This window comes from Meleagris gallopavo, chromosome Z (genome assembly GCF_905368555.1).
Source record: "Meleagris gallopavo chromosome Z, MGAL_WU_HG_1.1, whole genome shotgun sequence".
NCBI lineage: Eukaryota > Metazoa > Chordata > Aves > Galliformes > Phasianidae > Meleagris > Meleagris gallopavo.
In genome coordinates, this window is record NC_139435.1 from 33,907,115 (window position 1) to 33,928,369 (window position 21,255).

The 21,255-nt window shown below is 38.9% G+C and overlaps 1 protein-coding gene across 4 annotated transcripts in view; it reads right to left on the reverse strand.

Annotated features, from left to right (window-relative positions):
* Positions 1 to 15,941, reverse strand: part of SLC24A2 (solute carrier family 24 member 2) — a 110,888-nt gene extending 94,947 nt beyond the window's left edge. For 2 of the 4 annotated variants that reach the window (XM_085213305.1, XM_085213302.1), the window contains exons 1-2: positions 15,694 to 15,783; positions 13,067 to 14,142 (exon numbers count right to left, since the gene is read on the reverse strand). In XM_085213305.1, the coding sequence (XP_085069431.1) occupies positions 13,067 to 14,002 (936 nt within the window). In that variant the 5' untranslated portion in view covers positions 14,003 to 14,142; positions 15,694 to 15,783. Of the gene's footprint in view, positions 1 to 13,066; positions 14,143 to 15,643 lie in introns of all 4 variants that reach the window. The other 2 variants (XM_085213304.1, XM_085213303.1) reach the window with 2 other exon arrangements.
* Between the last annotated feature and the right edge of the window lie 5,314 nt (positions 15,942 to 21,255).

The window sequence follows — 21,255 nt, forward strand, 5'->3', positions numbered from 1 at the left end:
ATTGACACTCTTTTTCCCTTTGGAGGCAGGAGTTGCAGAATCCTGCTAACAAGGAGTTCCTTGTCACTTTAGGAGCTATGTACAATTTAATTCATTTATTGTAAATGTTCAGCCATCCGTGTTAAAGACTAATGCAAAGCAACAAAAGTGAATTCAACCAATACTGCAATACTCCAAAAGCTAAAATTATATCACATATTATCGAGAAGATGATCAGAAAAAACTGCTATGAATCATACATGTTAACAGTCTCTGTGGCTGCAGTGCCAGTGACTTTTCTATAAATAACAATAAGACTCACTTAATAGCTTATTTGCCACGTGCACCTCCTAGAGACCACATGTGATACCTACATGGAAGCCACTATCTAAGGGAGCAAATGAAACAGTCACAGAATTAATTAACACCTGTTCAAGCATTTTATTTTGCTTAGTGGCAGAGAAAAACAGTAATTTTGCATAACTTCTATCTTAAAGGTGACCCTGTGCAAAATGATATCAGGCTGTCACCCTCATCAGAAACAGGTGCAAATTCAGGTGTTAAAAAAGGGGACAGTGTAGTATGTATTCAGGCTTTTGCTACAAAATCACAGGAGACGGCTTTTCAGACTTTACTGACTTACTGCTGTAGGCAATGTTGCAGATTCATTTACTTAATCTCAGGTCAACAGAGGATTAATCCTAGTAATTAAGATCCAAGTCACACTTGTAAAATGCCCAATTCTCTATCCTGGTGACAGAAGTTACCTGAGAAGTCTACATTTGTAAGAATAAGCAGGATGAATCTGAGACCAATAGTTGGACGCCACTAATGTCTACTGCCTTGAAATTCTCAGAGGCAGTTTTGAATGCAAATTAGTAAATCTAAAAATTAGTCTGCATTTTTGTTTTTTACATACTATTTCTCCATAGTTTAGAGAATCGTTCCCTTCCAGTGTACAATTCACAAAAAAATGTGCTCAATGATTTACAATGGCAGAGCAGAAAGTTTCCATTCATTTCAAAAAGTAATTAACTGATTTGTTGTATACCCAGTCTTCCCACTGAACAAATAACTCCTAAAAATTATGTTTTTTAGAAACAGTGGTTTCTAAACCTGAGGTGTTTGAGAAGAGTCTGCAAGTAGGCATATCTGAACTGCTGTGAAGACTTCAGATGCAGAGCCTTGCAAGCCCCAAATTTGTCAGCCACTTTGCCTTCAGATACTTACATAAAAGTAAAGCTAAGCTTTCTCTAATAATATGGATTTATTAAGTATAGTTAGGAGATTTCATTTTATTTTTAGACCTACCAGTAGATAGGCATTCTCATAAAAGCACTATTCAAAAATGTAGATATTTGAAGCTAAGTATGAATAGCAATTAATTCAAGATTATCTAGAGATACAGTTCAAAATAAATTTTTCTTTAGTATTTTATACCTTTAGCATCATTGTAGCAACTTAAAATATAAGGCAGAAAGACTACAAGAAGCCTATCCCTTGTACTGTATCCAGAATTATAAAGTTATTTTTCATGTCAGTATTCTAGAAAGCAATTTAAGTGTATAACTTCTTCTGACACTGTAATGAAACAGTATACAGAAAGCATTTACATTCACTTTAAATTGATGCAGAATTGAAACTGAGAAAGGCAAACATCCTTTAGGATGATCCATAGGAAACAATAGATACAAAAATACTGCTATGAGTAACCAAAAATGTATCTTCATCTTTCAGAATACCATTCCCGGCTGCTAATAAACATATGCTTTAAAAATTGACTTTTTTGGTTTGTGTTTCTGCCCCACTTCAAAAGATGAAGGAGAAATGAGATAAAGAAAACAGCTCCAGATCTTAAGATACTGCCATTTAACAATTAAACTATTATGGCCCAACAGCAATGTAATAATTGCTTTGAAATCTAGCAATAATCCAATCAATTCCCATATGATGGGACACATCAGACTTGTGAACACTGAATGCCCTTTTTCAGTCCAAGTCCCAGGGCACAGAAAGCTGATACAGCTTGTTTTGCATGCTCTGAGCCCAAAAGACATTATTTGTTAGGGGTGATTTAATATTGAAGAAAGCAGCTCAGCGGCTTGAAATTATGCAGTGGCACACAGGGATCAGAGAACCAGTAAGATCATAATTCCTCACATCCTGACTTTTGGGCTTAATTTTACATCCATCAAAATCAATAGCAAAACTTGCCATTGACTTCAAAAGTATTTTGTATTCAGCATGGCCCTTTCCAGAAAGGAACGACCCACCCCCATCTAGTAATCATAAAGATCTATATTTATATATTTGTTCTAGATCAATTTCAATTTTTGCCTTAATATTTATTTTAAAATTTTTGAGAGGAGAGGGCAATGTTAACAGTGAGAATTCTCAAGTAAGCAATCAATTATCTTTAAAATGTTGGAAAAAAAGGCTGCTACTAATTTCATCAACTCTTCAAAAATAGTGCACCATAAAAGAAGAGCCTTATATATGGTTATCTGGTTTGTTTGCTAGCTTGCACCCTTCCCCTAAATCATACATGTTCCACCTTACCTCAAGACCATTTTGTAGTCAATACACTGCACTGTTTTTATTGTACACGGTAATCCAATCTAGCAAGCAGAGTTCCCACAGCTCACTGAAAAATGTTCTACAAGGCTTGAAAGCTACAGGTTTCTAAGAAGATTAAATGAAAGAGAGATCCACATCTCCACCCTTAAAGCCAAGAGAAAAGCATGAGTTTGCAACTCATGTCTCTCACTGAGTCCCTTGCTTTTACTTTGAGATAGGAGCCTGCATTTGTTTATGTATATCTGCATGTGAAGTTAAAAATTTTCTCATGGCCCTTCCTGTGAAGAAAGAGGTTGCATGATTTTGGAGGCTAAGCAATACAATTAGGAAAATAATTACTAATATATTTGCAGTGTATAAATTAATATATTGACGAATAATTAATGAATGAGCCTGTCTACTTTTCAATTACTTTGTTTAAAAAGATTTTTGCTTTCTGGTTATATAGTATGATTGAAGGAAGTAATACTTAAAATTCAGGTCCCAATTTACAGTACTGTTTCTTGCTTACATATTGAAATTTTACTTACAGGAATTCCAGCTATTGGCATTTCTTCTGGAGAAAAAGTGACCTTTTCTCCACGTGAAATGTCATGTATGAAACAACAGTGTCCTGGACCATTCCCATGCTAGAATCAAGTCCTGATTATCTCTCTGGAAAGCAAGAAACCATCCCTCTCCACTGAAACTAGCCTCTTGTTTTTATCCCTTGTTTTTATAGATGCACATGATAATATAAATTACTAATATGATATAAGGTATAATAAAATAAGTCAAATGTTCAGTATGCCACAAGGCACTAGCACAGGCTGTCCAGAGGAGCTGTGGCTGCCCACCCCTGGAGGTGCCAAAGCCAGCTTGGATGGGGCCCTGGGCAGCCTGAGCTGGTGGGTGGCAGAGAATTGGAACTGGATGGAAATTTAAGGTCTCTTCCAACTCAAACCACTCTGTATTTCTATATCTTCAGCCTTAGGCAGGAATGACTTGCTGCTTGGAGAGAGTCCAAATTTAAGAAGACATTTCTCTGGACAGCTAATCTGGGGAAGAAAAATGAGAAATGTGTTCCTCAGAAATTTTAAATATCTGAGTTAAATATTATGGAAATGGGATATCAGGCAGAGAACTAGTGAAATGATGTAAGAAGCAAAACACCATCCTATAAATCTGCATTGTATATCGCTGACCTTTAATATGGTCTACATGGCATTTCTCAGACAAATCATTACGTGATTTAGAAATTAGAGGAAAGAAACTAACAGTGCCAGTTTGAAAGTTGAATATGTGTCAAAAGTTCATCATGAAGGGGAGTACTTAATATCATGGTAATCAATACAGAGAGGAAATAACTTCTTTCTAATCCATACTTTTCAGAGTATTTTCATAACTGTTTACATCACTGTGGCATTCATACATCCAGCCAAGGAGAAGCCTTTCAACAGGACATGTGTCTAACTTAAAATAAAAGTGTAACAGATAAATAGAACGAATATTAAGAATGAAACAGCACCAAAGGAATAAAATCATACAAACAATAGCTTCTATATAGTACGCTTTCAAATTACTTCTAAACCATTACTGGTTTAGAAATAGCAACAATGACATGGAATATTTCTAACTTTTATTCTCTACCCATAGACAAAGGAATTTCTAGAGTTTTGGTCTTTTAACCAAGCAATAGCTTGGTGATTGTGCTGGAATCAGCCTTGTAGAAAGAAACGAGATTTGGTAATTTGATAGAAGCTTGCACCACAAATTAATTAAACAACAAAATTAATACTCTATTAATCCCAAAAGAGGCGCTTATCCTCTATCCTTACAAACCCCCCAGACTTCACCCTCCTCTCTCAGGAAAAAGCCTATATAAGTGGACAGGTCTCAAACCGTGCCCTGCAGGTCACAAAACACAGGCTGTGACAGCGGACACACCTCCCCCTTAGTACTCTATATCTGCTGCAGCAGTTTTACTGCAATGTGAGAGGGTGAAAAGTTAATGCTGGCAGGTTATGCAATAAATGTCACTGGTAATACCACTGACTGGACTAGACTCCCAGCTGTAAGCAGTTAAGAGGTGATAAAGCAGGATTAATCACTGAGCAAAATTTATGATTCTCAGCAGAGGATGTAGTATGACTTCCCTGCAATCTTTATTTTTCCTTGAAAAAGAAATTATTTTGCAGCAATCTGTCTTTCGTTTCTGTTGCACATTGTAGTGGAGTTAATGCCATCATGCATACACCTCTAAGCCTATTCTCACACACTTCCCCTAAAAAAAGTCATGCAAGGTCATTGCTATTTATGGCTATTCATGTAAATGAATACAACTTCACTGGCGCTGAGAATAATGAAATAGTAATGAAATACTGAAGAAAAAAAAATACAAACAAACAAACAGTAACTTCTCTTCAGGCTGACCTGATAAAATTGCCTCTATCAGTAAAATTGCCCAAAATGAGGCACTGCTCACAGAGGCAGAGGAGTAGTTAGCCAACTAAAGCCGCTTTGGATGCAGTGTGAGCTCTGAACCTTCTCTTGCTGTTGAAATGAATACATGATCATATATTAAAACTCTCATTGCCCTCCTAGGTTGTGGAGCTCAACTATACTGCCAGTCAGACAGTGACTGGTTTTCCAAGATTGCATTTTTTCATTTCTTCTTTTTGGATAGGAAAACACATAAACCAGCAAAAAAAACATCAGTGAAGCCAAACAGTAACTGTTTCCTCAAAATAATGGAGGCTGTGTACAAAATAACAAAATCTGTGATAATGTACTGTGATTTCTTTTTTCTGTGAAAGGCAATCTTTTTTGCCAAAAGTATCCTATAATGCTGCTCTAACTTAGGACTTTCAATTTGTCAGTGACTGTGACAATGGAAGGGTTTAATGCACAAGTTCACCACAAAAATAAGTTTAACCCAAAATGTCTGTTCTCCCAAAAATGAAAGCAGAACATGAAGCCCACAGTTTTGACTTAGGTCCCAATATACAAAAGATGCTGCCTTTAATTAGATGCAAGTTTGACTGATACTTGCTAAGATCTATTTCTAGTTCGTATAGAATAATATATTATTTAAATTGTCCACTGGACAGGTATATGGAATAAATAGTCAGCAACTCAGTGACAGTTTTGATGATGGGAAAAGGACTGCCAGAATGCTAATTATATAGAAAGGGTAAGCATATATCAGTGTATATAAAATTATGTACATGATGAATCACACCCTTCTTCCCAGGCACTTTGAATGGCATTTATCTTTTTCCACCATCAGCTACTGAGGAAAGAAGACATGATTTCATGCAGAAGTTTAAGGACCTAGTGTGATGGAGGACTGATTATCATCTCAGCACTTTGATAAATTCTATAGCAGTTGAAATGTTTTTTGTCTGTGCAAGGACAATACAGAGTTAAAACATTCTGTAAGGAGAGTTCTCAGGAAAGTACACTCGACTTCTACTGATAAAGGGAAAATTTTGAAGAGAAGAATTTAATGAGAGGTTTTAGATTGATATCACAAACACATTCACCCTTCTTCTTCTAGACCTGCTCTTACTTGTGACACAGAACAGCTGATCCATGCTTAATCACTTCATGACAACTACCTTTTTCCCCGTCATATCATTTTAGGTTTTAAAAACCCACCAGTTCCAAGAACGAGTTAGAATCTCAAACTTGTGTTCTTAGCACTTTTACTTCTGCATAGCTTAATGAATCCAGACGTTAACTTAAGCTGTATGTAATTAAGAACTGGCTCAAATACAATGGAATGTATTGGTTGGAGCTGTCAAAAGCTTTCTGTTTTTTTTTTGCTTCTAATTTTTATGATTATAAAACCTGACTTTCAACAAGCACCAGACAAGGAGGGCACATATCTGATCCTTGCACTTCTCTGTTTTCACATCATCTTTGTTTTACAGCTTTCTTCAAAACAAACATATTCTGTATTATACACTAACAAATTAAACTTAGTTATAATCTTATTCTATGCTTACAGCAGCAAAATGCTTTAGTTCTTAGAAAAAAACTCAGAAAGAGAAGGGACTCAAAAAGGGGCTGTTCCCATATCTTTAAAGTTAAGAGTGAAATGATTTAAAACAAAACAAAACAAAAAAAAGAACAAAATCCCAGAAAATCACAAGAACAGAAGCACTTCTTCAAACTTCATTTTTTGGCATCTGGCCTTGGCCATGTACTGCTGGCTAGTGGGGAGTATTACCACTGAGAAAGACCAAGGCCATTGTAAAGTCACTAGTGTTCAGAATCTTATTAGCAACCTCAGTCTTGCTAACAATCTCTGCCCTTGGGACACCTTCCGCCACACACATTTTAGAAAAGACAGGTACCTACATCCTCTCTGAAAACATGGTGCTTAATATTGCCTTTTCATGGAATCAGAAGGTTGGAAAAGACCTTCAACTTCATCAAATCTAAATATCAACCTGACCTACCAAGTCCCATCACAAAACCATGCCACTCAGAGACACATCCAAATGTCTCTAGGGATGATCAGGGGTGGAAACTTCACCATTTCCCTGTCCAGCCCGTTTCAGTGTTTGTATCTGACGAGGTTCAGACTGGATGTTAGGAACAGATTCTTCATTGAGACTGTAGTTGGGTACTGGAATAGGCTTCCCAAGGGCAGTGATCACAGCACAGAGCCTACGGGAGATGAAGAAATGTTTGAGCAATGCTCTGTGAAATATGGTTTCATTTTGAGGTGGTCCTGTGTGGAGCCAGGAGCTGGACTCAATGATCCTATGCTCTCCTTTCATCTCAGGATATTCAGTGATTTAATGATTTCAGATCTCTCTGAGCACAACTTGAGACCATATCATTGTGTCTTAGCAGCTACTACCTGAGAAGGAAGACTGATAACCACCTCACTGCAAACTTTTCAAGTAGTTGTAAAAATCAGTAACATCTCCCTTCACTCAGCCTCCTCCAGATTAAACAGCCCCAGTTCCTTTGACTGCACCTCATAAATGCTTGATTTCTTTGCCCTTTACCAGCTTTGTTGCTCTTCTCTGCACACACTCAAGCAATTCAACATCCGTCTTGTTGCAAGTGGCCAAAGACTGAAAAAACATTTGAGGTGTGGTCTCACCAAAGCCCATGTACAATGGGAAGATCATTTCTCTAGTCCTGCTGGCCATACCATTTTCATTCCAGGACAGGATACCATCAACTTTCTTGGCCACCTGGGCACGCTGATTAAAATAGGGCCAGAAAAACAGGAAACTGAGTTGTGCCTTGTCAACCATGATACAGTAAGTGGAGCACATTAAGTGAGTAGTGAATGCAAGAGATTTGAACATAATTGAATTCAAGTTATGGGTTCTCACAACCAAAGTTTGAATAACCTCTAAGAAACAATAGATTTGTAGCTTGAAATCTTAGCCTGATAGGTAAATTTTGAGAATCAATTTGGGAAACATAAGTAGAGGAACACAAGTTACATAAGAAAGAAGTACCATAGTGCTCCATCTGGGTCTGGTATTTCTGAGCAAGCCTGGAAGAAAAACTACAGTCTCAGAAGATGATCTCTACTGAAAAAAAGAGGCTCCTTTATACTTCAAGTATCTTCAAGAAGGCAGATATTCTGAGGATCAGTATTCTGATATTATGGTTAAAATTTTACATACAAACTCCTGAAGTTCTAGCATCCTCTTGAGGATCTGGACGAAAGCAATCAAGACTGAGATGGCAGAAGGAAAAGCATTTATAAACTTTCCTGAGTTTAAGACTGAAAATTCTTGTCTCTTTGTTCATCTTTTTAGGACATCAGATTTAGCCGCATTTGGAGTTCTTCTAAGACATTCCATGGTGAAAGTTTGCCAAAACAGCTGCTTTTATGCAGCCTCTAAAAAGTATTGTTTGACTTCTTTTTAATTACACATGCTTTTTAAAATTTATTTTAAACTATATTGATACTTTCTCCCCTTACTGTTAAAGGTGGCAGGATTTTGCTCTGCACAGTATGATCAAAAATTGTTGTTCAATCAATCTTAGTGAATCTCCATAATTTAAAAGCATTTAACCTGTACTGCATTTCCACACTGTCATTTTCTGCTCTTTACCAGGACACATATGTACAAAACCAAGAGATTCAAGTGGTGAAAATCACCATAATCATTGCTTCGTCTTTGGTAAGTTATTGAGAAGTGTTAAGATAAACCGAAAATAGCACAGTTTCACTGTACTGAAGGTTGCATATAGGGTATATCAAGCTCTATGTATGCCAGTAATAACACTAAATTGCTTCAACTGTTGAATGCTCAAAGCAAGTTAATTAACAGCTACTACTAGCAAAGTAACATTCAGGTACCACAGAAGAAACGTCACAGTTTTTAAGATGTACCACTCAGCTACACTTCTGTCAGAATAAAACAGGTAAAAGAACTCTGACGATGTTCCATGTACATAAAACAATTCAACTTTCTTTCATGCACATGTGAGATGCAGATGTTTGTAGTCCTATATGTACGTGCTTGCAGTAGATCAATAGACCAACTGAGAAATACCTGTAGAATAAAACTCCCATCTGCCTATGAAATATTACTTTAAGAAGTAGTTTGTTGGTAGTCAGGGAAGAAAGGGTATTCTACAGATAGATTAACAACTAACGGGGTCTGAGAATTCGAAAAGAAGTCCTGAAAAAAGCAACAACATCAACAAAAAACTGACCTCTTCAGGTGTTCACAACAACTACAGTGAACTTGGCTCTTCTGCAGACTCCAAGTTTTCCTGTACACATGCAGGCATTAATACAGCCAACAAGTAGAGAATTGTCTAAGAATAGCTCTAGCAGCCTTTCCTCTAGAGTGCAAACACTGCCGTTAAATACAACATGGCAACACTTGGGATCAGTGTGGATTTTGAAATACCACATCCAAGCTATTCAGGTTTCTTTAAACAACAAAAATAGCAATAAAAATAATGTCAAACTTTGTCTTGTTGGTAGAAATATCTCATTTTCCAAATATAAATGTAAAAAAAAACCAAAAACCTGCAATGGCTTTTATATACCATAGATTGCTTATTTAAATGGTACACTCAGTGAAACAGATGTCATTGCACAATATCTCTGTTCCACCCACATTCTGTTCTCCTAGTTGCCAAACAGAACTGTTTTGAGTTATTTACTGAGTGATCAGATTGAAGAATTTCTGCAAGGATCTCCACGCTACACCGAAAAAAACATAACAGTACTTAAAAACCAAAATGGAATTTCACATGATGTTCCATTGTTATTTAATTTGCTCAACATGCCTTTACTAGTAGAGATCACCATGGAGGACCAAAACCTTTAACAAAGGGTCAAAAAAATCTTATTTTTGCAACTTGATTTTTTTTTTTCTTTCTTCCTGACCCTTACACTGTTTCAACTTTGTGTTTTTAGACAATTTCATTCAACCAAGGAAAATATAGAATTATCACCAAAGCTTCCGTCTCAGTCCCCAGGATTATTTTTTCTTGTGTAGGGTATCTACATGCAACCCTAAATCCATGCCATAATATTACTTAGGTTGGAAGGAACTTTTGGAGGTGTCTGGCAGTGGGATTGTAACTTCAGTTATTGGGCCAATTCAGCCCACAGCACTCAGTGAAGCTTTTCAGCAATGCACCACACGTGTGTCATTCTACACTGTAGAACATAACTATCTGATTTTTGTCCTGTCCTTTCATGGTGTCTTGCTTTTGAACCTTTCTTCTTTCCTTCTCCCAACCTTGTCACATGATCTCTGGTCGATTACAGACTGCTGTTAGGCTTCCTCAGTGGGATGGGGGGAAGGAGACTAACCACAGCTCAGACAAAACCTTGCCAGCTGCACTCCACACAGAAAGACCAAAACAACACTAAATGCAAAAACAAAACTAAACAAAAAAATAAAAACATCCCTACTCTGTTCTCATCAGTGTCAAACTGTCGCCAGAAATCGAGTTATAAGATTTCTTTAAACCTGTAATATTTTAAGAACCCAAACTGCATTTGGTTAAAAGTTAGTGCAGGAAAATAGAGAACAAAATGAAATTCATACACTCTGCATTCACATTCACAGGGAACTGATATATAGAACAAAAGAATTTAGAGAAAGTTGCTAAGCTTGAATACTTGTAGAATTCAGGAAAAAAAAAAAAAAACGAACAAACAACAAACAAATGAAAAGAAACCCACAAGCACTTTAATTCTCAAACGTAAGAAAGGGGCATCTAAAACATGTCTAGAGATAGGTGTGCATTCTGCAGCACAGTGAATACATATCTAGCTAGTGATGGCTAAGCAGAAAAAACCATATCTATGACCTTTGCTCATAGTAAGTACTGTCCTTGTTAAAAATGTGAAACTTTCTTCAGCCTCTCAAGAAAAGTGGCACTAAAGCTACTAACATTAACATCAAAATACATTCTAGTATTCCAAAGGTTTTTCATCTCATTGGATTTTCACTCTTCAGTACTTGTTTGCTATTACGCCACCTAACCCTTCAACTTTCCAGCTTTATGTTGCCTTATTTAGAACTCTTGACTTTGCTGAGCTGCTTTCAGATTACAACATAAAGTCTTAAGGATAAATAAAGCAAGCACGTTTCTTAGCAGACCACTTGCCACTTTAGCAACAGCAGAATCAATAATGGATACGGAAAAGGAGTATAGTTCCCTAATTTTTCATTCCCACCTAATTTCTCTGCATCTGTAATATGAACACGTTTCAAGAAAAAGAGGTGGGTACATCAAAGCATGAGAGTGCTTCAGAAGTGAATGAACTTGACTTTTTTTTTTTAATGTCAGTGTACTTAAAGCATTTATTCAGTGCCCAACGTGGATCTATTTTTCCTTCCAGTTGAAAATAACTGAGCACTTATCACATTACTCTAGCTATTCAACGCAACCCTGTAGCAGAGTCCAATGCAATCGATTTGCATGTTGACTAGAGTTTCAGACCAAGTATGTATTCACATGTCCTGCAAAGCTAGTTTCTGGACAGATGATAGTGCTTTAGTTGTTGATAGCTTTTTGATACTCCATAGTCCCTTCCTGTTATTGCTCACATCTAGCACTGACTGTGTTTTACAAAACACTGTGAAAGAATACATTTATCTGGAACCCAACTAATGCAGTTAAAGAAGCGCTTCATTCATTAGGGCAAATTGTTGGTGTTCATTCTTCATTTTCTTTTAAAATCCCAATTATGCATTTTGAGAAAGATAAAGACGAGCATGCTGATTTTCAAAAAAATATTCGAACAAAGAGGAAAGTACAAAATTGCAAGAAAGTGTATGTGTTAAATTTGGTAAGAATAAACAATTATTTATTTATTTACTTATTTAAGAAAGAAAGTCATGTCTTTCTTTGGATCAAATATTCTTTGGTTTCAGTCATAAAACTGAAAGTACTGCTCAGATATCAATACTGTTCTTCAAAGTTCGGCACACAGAATCATCAGTATTCTGTCAGCCTCAGGCAGGTAGCCTCTCTCATTATAGGAGCTCAGTCTCTCTGTCATTCTGTTTATCTGCCTGTACACTTTTATGGGTTTGTTTCTCTTCTAAAGTACTAATATGCCATTGTGAAATGAAAGAAATGAGTGAAGTGTTCCCTGACACTGGATAATTACTGGATAATAAAAACTTATCTGATGAATAATTCTACTGTCAGATAAAACTAGACAGCTTGATTTCATTATCAAGCATTCAGTTAAGATAGTGTCTACATAAATAAGTACGTACGGGTTCCACTTCAAGAGTCCTTTAAATGCAGTCTGCTTTAAGAAAAGATCTTTTTAAGAAATGATGATAATTTCTGAACATTCACTGATCACAGACTTCCTTTTTTTTTTTTTTCTTCTTTTTTTTTTCTTCCATATGGCAAAGTCTGAAGACAACCTTGCTTAGTTGAAACACTGTGAAAGGAAAACCATCCCAACTAAACAGAGTACCTCTGGGTTTTACCATTATGATCACTGCTTTTCCAGGTAATTTTTGTTCATAGAATGTCACTAATTACAATGGGATGTTGGTATACCATACAAACGCCAGTAGATGAAAAACATCTCCAGAAAACATCTATACAAATGACATTATATATTGCTTTGGGTGCTTTTTTTGAAGAAGGAAGTGTATTAACAGCCTTTAAAAAGCCACATTTTGTCATGAGATTCCCCACAGCTATTGTTGCTGCTGAACCGAAAGGCTTAGGGAAAACAAAAACAATTATATCTCAGACCTCATCAATGTTGCAAAATGCTGAACAAAGGTTTATGTCATTCCGCTGGCATTTTGTCCTGCTCTCTGTGCAATTTGGATCATTCTGGAGCTAAAAGCTATTGATTTACTAGAAAGCAACTTCATGTTTTGTATTTTCAATCCTATTGGTCTGATTAAACAAAAAGACCTTTCAGCAAAACACAGAACCTTTTATATTACTTACTGTACCGTACTCAAGTCTGTCACAATAAAGAAGGAGTTGGCACTGATAACAGCAGTATTACATTTATGCTCATTAAAAATCAACAAACCTTTCCTTCAGCGTCTCCTGTTGTAGCCTTCTCAACCTTGTTCCTGTTTAAAATTTTTTTCACCCATTCTTCTACTTGAACATTGAACTTCATGAAAGTCACATAGCAAAAGTATGCTGTCAGGAGCGTTAAGCTTTCCCACCACATGATTAAGTTATCCAGAAAAAAGATGATTAGCAAGATCAAGTCAACGATGTAAAAGGACACATCTCGAAAGAGTGGCCACCAAGTAAGATTCAAGATTTCTCTAGAAAATAGAGCACACATTCCAATCACGAACAGGATATTAAACACAGCAGATCCCACTATTGTCCCAATGCCGACATTGCTGTGGGATATAAACACTCCTATTAAAGAAGTGAAGAGTTCTGGGGCTGAGCCACCAGCAGCCATGAAGGTTGCCCCTGCCACATCATCAGATATGCTCAGCTTTTCAGTGATGACAGTCAAAGAAGGAACGAAGAACTCATCACAGACTATGGCTAAGGCTATGAACATGTAAATCATTCCAATAACATGCAGTATCACTGCACCCTTTCTTCTTTCTTCGAGAGAGAAAAGGTCCTCTGGGTACTCTCCTTTGGAAAGATCTTCTGTTGCATTGTCATGTTCAGCTTCACGTTTCATAGACGTAGGTGAATCTAGAGTGCCACCTTCATTTTGTTCCACGAAATCCAACAGAGTTCTTTGGTGACCATGCACCAGCTTTTGGCTATCTAGGCTGCTAGCCAACACCTTGCTATGTGTTTCCATCTTGAAAAAGGCACTAATTGAAAGAGAGATAGTACTAATGGCCACTACACTGACAAGAAGCCCTATTATCCTTATCAGTCTCAGTTTTTTCCTAACATTCTGGTGCCGTTTGCAACCAAACATTGGTTCCTTCAAACACCACTCTTCCAAGACACTACCAACAGTTTTTTTGCAAAGAGCCATTGTGAGTCCTGTATGAGATGCTGAGGGAGTCAGATGGATTGTTCCTTCATAATTTTCTTCAACTTAGAAGGTAAAGGTGCTTTAAGGGTTCTTCCACGAAGTACTTTTATTCTTCATAGGAAGTATTTTCTTCATTCGTACTAAAAGGGGCAAATAGGTATTGTTAACATTAGTAAAAGAATACATGAATAAAAGCCTTCATAGACTTGGTTAAATTTAGAATTCAAAGCAGAATATTACTGACTGCAACACAGTACCCTGCCTCATACCCTAAGGCAACAGTGTGTTTGCTTCAGCATTAACCCTGCAGATAAAAGTCTATCAGTAGTCAAATCACTTTATGCCACTGCTCAGCATTAGGACTCAGCTGATGACAAAAAATCCTTGCAGAAAGGAAGAACTGTCCCCAGATTCACAACAAATGAAGAAACCACTGTTTTAATTGCTACACCAAAGGTTATCATCTTCTGTAATTACTTTCTTCCACAATCACGTAATGCCCAATTCCCAAATGCAGAGGCAGTAATGTATGAAAAAAGCAATCAAAGTGTAACAAGTATCTCATCAGGCTTCTGTGCAGCCAAGGTAGTACTAATTGAAATGTTACACGCATGTAGAGCAAGTCATTATAATGTGTAGGTAACACAGTGAGCTGTTGGAGTAGGATCGAAATGAAGATCTGTGATACACACAGTTTCTTTAATTCCTCTGCAAAAATCAGCTCAAGTTTGCACAAAGAATACAACTTGCTTCTGACCAGATCTAGACATTAGTTTAAGCTAGATAGCACAAGAGTTTAATTCACCTTCGATTTTACCTCACACGTTCAGCTATAAAGTAGGAAGCCAAATACTTTTTGGCATGTGTTTTTTAAAAGCACCCATCTTACAGACTGTGTTAAAGAAAACAATTTAAGTTCATGCCTTCAGCTTAAAGGTGATGCTGAAACTTTGAGAATACGAGAAGGACTATTTGTATCAGAGCAGAGTGGTGGAAAGAACAATACTTTCGATACAGGAAAGAAAAAATAAATAGTTATTATATAACAGGGACTGTGATTACCTAAAAGACCTAAAAGATTACCTTCAAAGACGACAACATAGAAATTAGTTGCATACATGTTATGCATAGCAAGCCACATTTTCTACAGCACGAAATATAAAATCGACTATCAATAACTTCTGATTACGGTGTAAAACCACTGCATTACACCACATACTGCAGTAAAAGCTGAATTTTGAAGAATATATAAAATGCCGATTTTGTACTCTCAAAGAAAGAATTACAACTACAACAGTTACCTACATAAAAGTTCCTAAGTCACGAGCAACATTTCCTGATTTTACAAACGGCACCCGCGCTAAGATATCATAGAAACACGCTCCATCCCCAAAATACAGCACCACAGTGGAGATATTCTATTTTCCACCTGAGAGTTACACTCACCAGCCTGCCACACAAACACCAAGCAGGGAAGGCGGCAGAACGGCATCGTCGCTTCGTGCAACACACGTGCCACAGGGGCCGATCCCCCGACCCAGCTACCCCCTGTCCAGCCTGGCCCCGGCACCCCGCCAGCCGCTGCCCGCTACCCGCTGCCCGCGCCCCGCTCCGTCCCCGCGCCCCGCGGAGATGCCGCACCGCCGCTCCGAACTCAGCCCAAGTCCGACCATCCCCGCACCGCTCCGCACCGCACAAACTTTTCTCCTCTCCCTCTGGCGAGCCGGTGCAGCCGCGCTCCCCGTGCCGCAGCCGCCGAGGCACTGACCTGCCCGTCCGCGCGCGGATGCCGGGGCACGAGGCGCCCCGCAGCAGCCGGGTACCACCCACAGGGGCGGGCGGCCCCGCCCGGGTAAGGCAGCCTCGCTCCGCCGCAGCCCTAGTCCCGCCCGCCCAAGCCCGGCGTCGCTCACTCGCGGATGTGCTGCTCGGCTCCGGCGCCCGCAGGGGCTCGGGCACCCGCGGCCGCCGCGACTGCCCCTTGCCGCGCTGACTGCGGCGGGCGGCGGCTGCGGGTCCACCGCCCCGCACAGGCGGGGCAGAAGGCGGCCCGCTCCCGCCCAGGGCCGCCGGGGGGGTCTGGGAGCTCTGTCGCCCCGCTGACGGGTACGGGAGTGCGGGTAGCGGGAAGGGAGCGGCGGCAGGGGCTGCACGTTTCCTTACGTCTCGGGTTGCCAGTTAACGGAGTTAAGTATCATTCGCTGCCTCCGTAGGCAATGATGAGCTTCGTGGAGAGGGATAATTTTAAAAAGGAAATGTCTTCTCATCAGCGTGTCCTTTGTTCCAAATGTCTTCTGAAGGGAAATCAGGAAATGAAAGAAAAGAACATTGCGTTTTGGTTCTGATTTTAAGGAGGGAGACGTGCCCACCGATAGTTAATAATCATCAGTAATTTACTTAGAAACATACGTGTCTTTAAACTGCTCTTCAGAGCTGGCACAGAGACCGACGAACTGTGCTCCCTAGAAAACGGAGGAAGTTCAGATCCAGACCTTTCCCTTCCTTAATCTTTCAATACAGGTATGTCCCCAGTAAACTCTGGTTTGTTAAGCAATGAATTCAACATTCAAATGCAGTGGAACTGCTGCAGTGCCTCAGCGTCGCTGCCTCCATGTGCTAAGTGCTGCAGATCCACTAGGGCATACAGGTGCTGCTCTGCTGAAATACCACTTGTGGTCCTACTTGATGCCTTTGTTACAGAAAGCCGTGTAGTGATCTGCTGGTACAGTGAGGTAACCTAATGTAGGCAGGTCAGCCCCACAGGAAAATGTTCACTAAGTGCGCAGAGCTGGGAAATACTTTCATGTGGAAATATCTGACAAGTGCAGAGTTCAGGTGAGAGCATGCAGAAGCAGCCTGCTTGAATGGGGATGGGCAGTACAGCCTTGAAGTTCGGATCTTGGAAATGCTTGGTTGCAAGCTCACTAACATTATTCTGTTTTCAGTGATACCCTTTTCAAGTTCTGAAGAAGCCTACTGCAAGCAGTGAGCAGATAGTACTCTTGGCCACTTTGGGCTACAGAATAACTGATTTTTCCAGTCTCTACTGCCTTCATTTCTGAGCTGTGATTTCACCAGTTGGTGAACAACATAACTCTATTTGTAGGGAATACAAAGATGTGTTTTGATTAAGGATGGGGGGGGGGGGGAGGGGAGGGGAGGGGGAGCAATGACTGGCATTTAAAGTATCCTCACAGCTATTCTTGGGATATTGTAGGAAAGATATTGGTTGTCCAAAAAAGTCTGAAGCATGTCATCTATTTCCATCTCCATACCTGCAGTTTTCAATGCCTGGGTCTTTTAGATTGCTTTAGCTGTGATGGGAAACCCAAAAGACTTAGAGAGCTGTGAGATGGTGATAACTTCTGCGCAGAAAGCCAGTAGGTATTTAAGGGACAACATAGACTTGCAAGAGATACAAAACGTTCACAAAATATTTCCAGAATTTCAAAAGTTTCCAGCAATGGCAATGTCTTTTAAGCCCCCATAGAAGACAGTTGTTGGCACAGGTAGTTTAGTTGCATTTCACACTAGGAGGTTCTCATTTTAGTGGCTAACAGGTAATGGAGGATGCCTGTTGATTACCCACATCATTACATCATCCTGCACCTGAAATATACAAAAACATTTGGAAACTGCTTTGACCATCCACCTAGGGCCATGACATACACAAGAATTTATTAAAATGCAGGTTTGTGGTCGGTGTCCATATATGCAGAGCACAGATGGAATGCATCTCAAAAATCAAACTATGCTCCCACTCAGCAATGCCAGGGCTAGAGGTAAGTGTGCTTATGTGAGTTCTTGTGGTTGGTGCATTGTGGCTTGCAGTCTGTGAAAAAAATGGCCTTGAAAAAAGATGTCCAGATGCTCTTGCAGCTTTGCAGATGGCAAAAGACAGGCGAGGATATGTGTGTAGTGCCCCAGTATCCATCAGCTTCTGAAATACTAGTGAAAGCAGCTGAGTCTTGAGAATCACCACAGTGAGAGAAGATGTGCTGTAATAACATTATTTATATTACAATGAAAAGACTTGAATTGCAGTATCCATGCGTTTTTCTGTACTTGTGGCAGTTTTGTTCCCAGTAGAAAACATTTACTGCAGGCCAAGGAAAATAAAAACCATAACAACAAAAATGATGTGGTACGTAGATAGATACCTCTTCCTTAACCCGACCTGTTCTTGCCTACATTTTGCATAATAAAGATGACAGAAACAAAAAAGCACTGTTCAATTAGTGTTAGGAACATAACTAACAATAAAATAGGTTCTATATTATTCTCTCAAAATTAAATGTCAGGGCATATCCTGGCTAAATGCAGTATAATTAGGTTAGCTAAATGAACCTATCTTTGGGCTACATCTGGCTTTATGTTTCTCTTAAGTAAGAAGAGAAAAGACATCTACTAGCTAAATGCATTCTGCACCTATGCATGTGTGCACATGACTAGGCATTCATTTTTATATAAGCAGGACACATAAACCATTTTTAATTTACTATGTGTGATGCACTCTCTGAAACAGTAAAGCATTGTTCTTTATTCTTTTGCAGTATTTCTCTTGCTGTTTTACAGCCTAGACTTGGTATGAGCAAGCACAGATGTGTCTTTTGTCCACAGGAGAGGGAAGGAAGAGAGAGCCAAATGAAAAATCCTGAATGACAACATCTCCAAGTATCACAGCAGTACCTTCTAAAGCTGGAAGATAAAGCTGATGAGGTGGTTACCATGGCTACAGAAGCGGCATATTTGAATGAAAATTGATTTTAAGCTTTTAAATGCTAATCGCATCTGTGAACAGGTGACATTTGAAATATCTTTTTCTTCTCCCCCTTCCCTCCCCTGCTTTGCAGAGTACAATGAGTGAAAGAAGAGGGTGACAAAGGTGACAACACAGAGTTAAATTAAAACACTGATGCAGTCTTCAGCACTGAAGTGTGTCACACCATTTGCTTGTGTAGTAATAGAAGTAATAAGCGAACACATCTATAGATCCCAGTATCTAGGAGCAAAAACTGTATCTATAACCCAAGTAATACATTTTTCATCATATTGTGAAAAATTAAACAGCCTTATTTAAATTAATCATCAGACCAATTTTTTCTGGTAGCTCATAGTAAAGAGGCTATTAAAACTTAGCATTCAGAAACTACTATAAATTCTCAGTGACGAGGAAATTTCGCAAATGCCTGAAATTAGAAGCATTTCTTATTTCATTTCATACATCAGGAAAGAAAGTTGAACTTCTACACAGCAGTAGACTCAGACCAGAGAGCAAAGATGCTGTATAGACCAGTGTCACTGTGCAACTACTGCTAACTCCTGTCACACCACTGTCTGGCCATGCTTAGGATTTAGTTGTAGAAGACATAGAAGGTGTAATTTATATAACTGTAAGCATAGTTTTAATATGATCTCAAAGCTTTTTAACTTGCAGTGGGGTTGTTACATCCCACTTGTTAGCACTTGCTTTTTGAAACACTCATGATAGGATTACTGTGTGAGACATGATCAGTTGTAATGCAAATTTATATTTTGTTACAAAAAAAATAATTTTGTAAATCTTGGAGGGGTTTCAGATTACTTTAGGTTTTTTTTTTCTTCATTTTTGTTTTTTAATATGCAGCATGAGAAATCTAGTGGTTTTGTCTGTGTTTTGCTTAGTTACAACGAGCACTGTAACAGCCTTCTGTAAGGAGGCTAAATTCTTGGTTCCAAGTTACTGCTAATGAACATTATGAAAGAAATGTAGAAATACACCAGGACAAAGGCTTTTTTGTGTGCCGTATTTACAGAATACTAAATAAAGTTCTTTTTTTATATAACATCCAAAACAGTGAGTAGGCAATCATAAATGAGGATGTTAGTCTCCATAAGAGGCAGCCTTCATAGAATCATAGAATATCCTGAGTTGAAAGGGACGTGTAAGAGTCATCAAGTCCAACTTCTAGGCCTGAGACATCCATATCAGAGCAGAACCACTGCAACATGGCATCTAGGGACATGACAGAAAATATACTGCGTCCTTCCTGAAATCCACTTATCTAGATATACAGTGACCAGGTGATTGCTTTTACTGAAACACTCATAGAAATTTCCAGTGAGCAGGGAATGAGACTATATGACTCTCTCCTTCAGATTCCTTTCTTTTGAGACATGCTAATTTTCTTCTATGACATTCCATGTATGTTAGTGCCATTATTTAACTTCAGCAAGGAGCTATGGAGTCAAAGGGAATGCTTATTTCATTATAACCTGTGGCCTACCAGGCTCATTCATGAGAAATGACCCCTGTGAGCTGGCAATTCAAGCAGCCTTAGGATTGCTTGCTGGTTTGGTGGATGAGCCCCAGTATCACTGCCAACTTCCCAGTAGTTTCATGAATCTTGCTGCTTGGAGCCTCAGCTTGAGATCTCCTGCTCCCTGTTGTTTTGAAGGACATAGGAGTACCCCAGCGCCTTCCCAGAAGGATGAGGAAGAAAATTGTGAAAAAAACAAAGGGTTTTTTTCAGCTCATGGGCTGAGGTGAAAACTATTTAGTAAGACAAAAAAAGAATAGAAAAATAATAGTAATTGTAATAGATACATACAGAACAATGCAATTACTCGTCACCCACTGACCTAAGCCCAGCCACTGTCCAAGCAGCATCTCCCTCCCAGGTGAATTCTCTCCAGTTTTACTGTTCAGAATGTTGAATCTGGCATGGGATATCCTTTGGTCAATGGAGTCAGCTGCCCTGGTTTTGTCCTTTCCTCACTCCTTGTGCCTTCTCAGTCCTAGAAGCTGAAAAACTGAAATGCCCTTGGCTCTGTGCTGCACAGCTCAGACAGCAACTGAAGCATTGCTTTTTTATCAACATTGTTATTCTCCTAAAGCCAAAACATAGCATCATACCACTCACTATGAAGAGAATCAACTCTGTTGCAGCTGAACCAGGACAAGGTCAAGCTTAATATAAGCTATAAAACTCTGATTACTTACACAATCTATTTTTGCCCAGATCATCATCAAGGCAGAGCTGGAGGCAAATGTCTCCCACTGGCCATACCATTCTCACAAATTAAACTATCTTCTTTGCTATGGCATCATGCTGTAATTTCCCTTTCTTTTCTTCTGTCCGCATGTTCAACATTCTCATATTTCTTGCACTTGATGAGTTACAGACTATTTATCTGCATCTTTGCAGTAATCTGATTTTCATGTAAACTCAGACCTTGTGGAATGTTTCAGGGAAATAAATCTAAGTTTAACA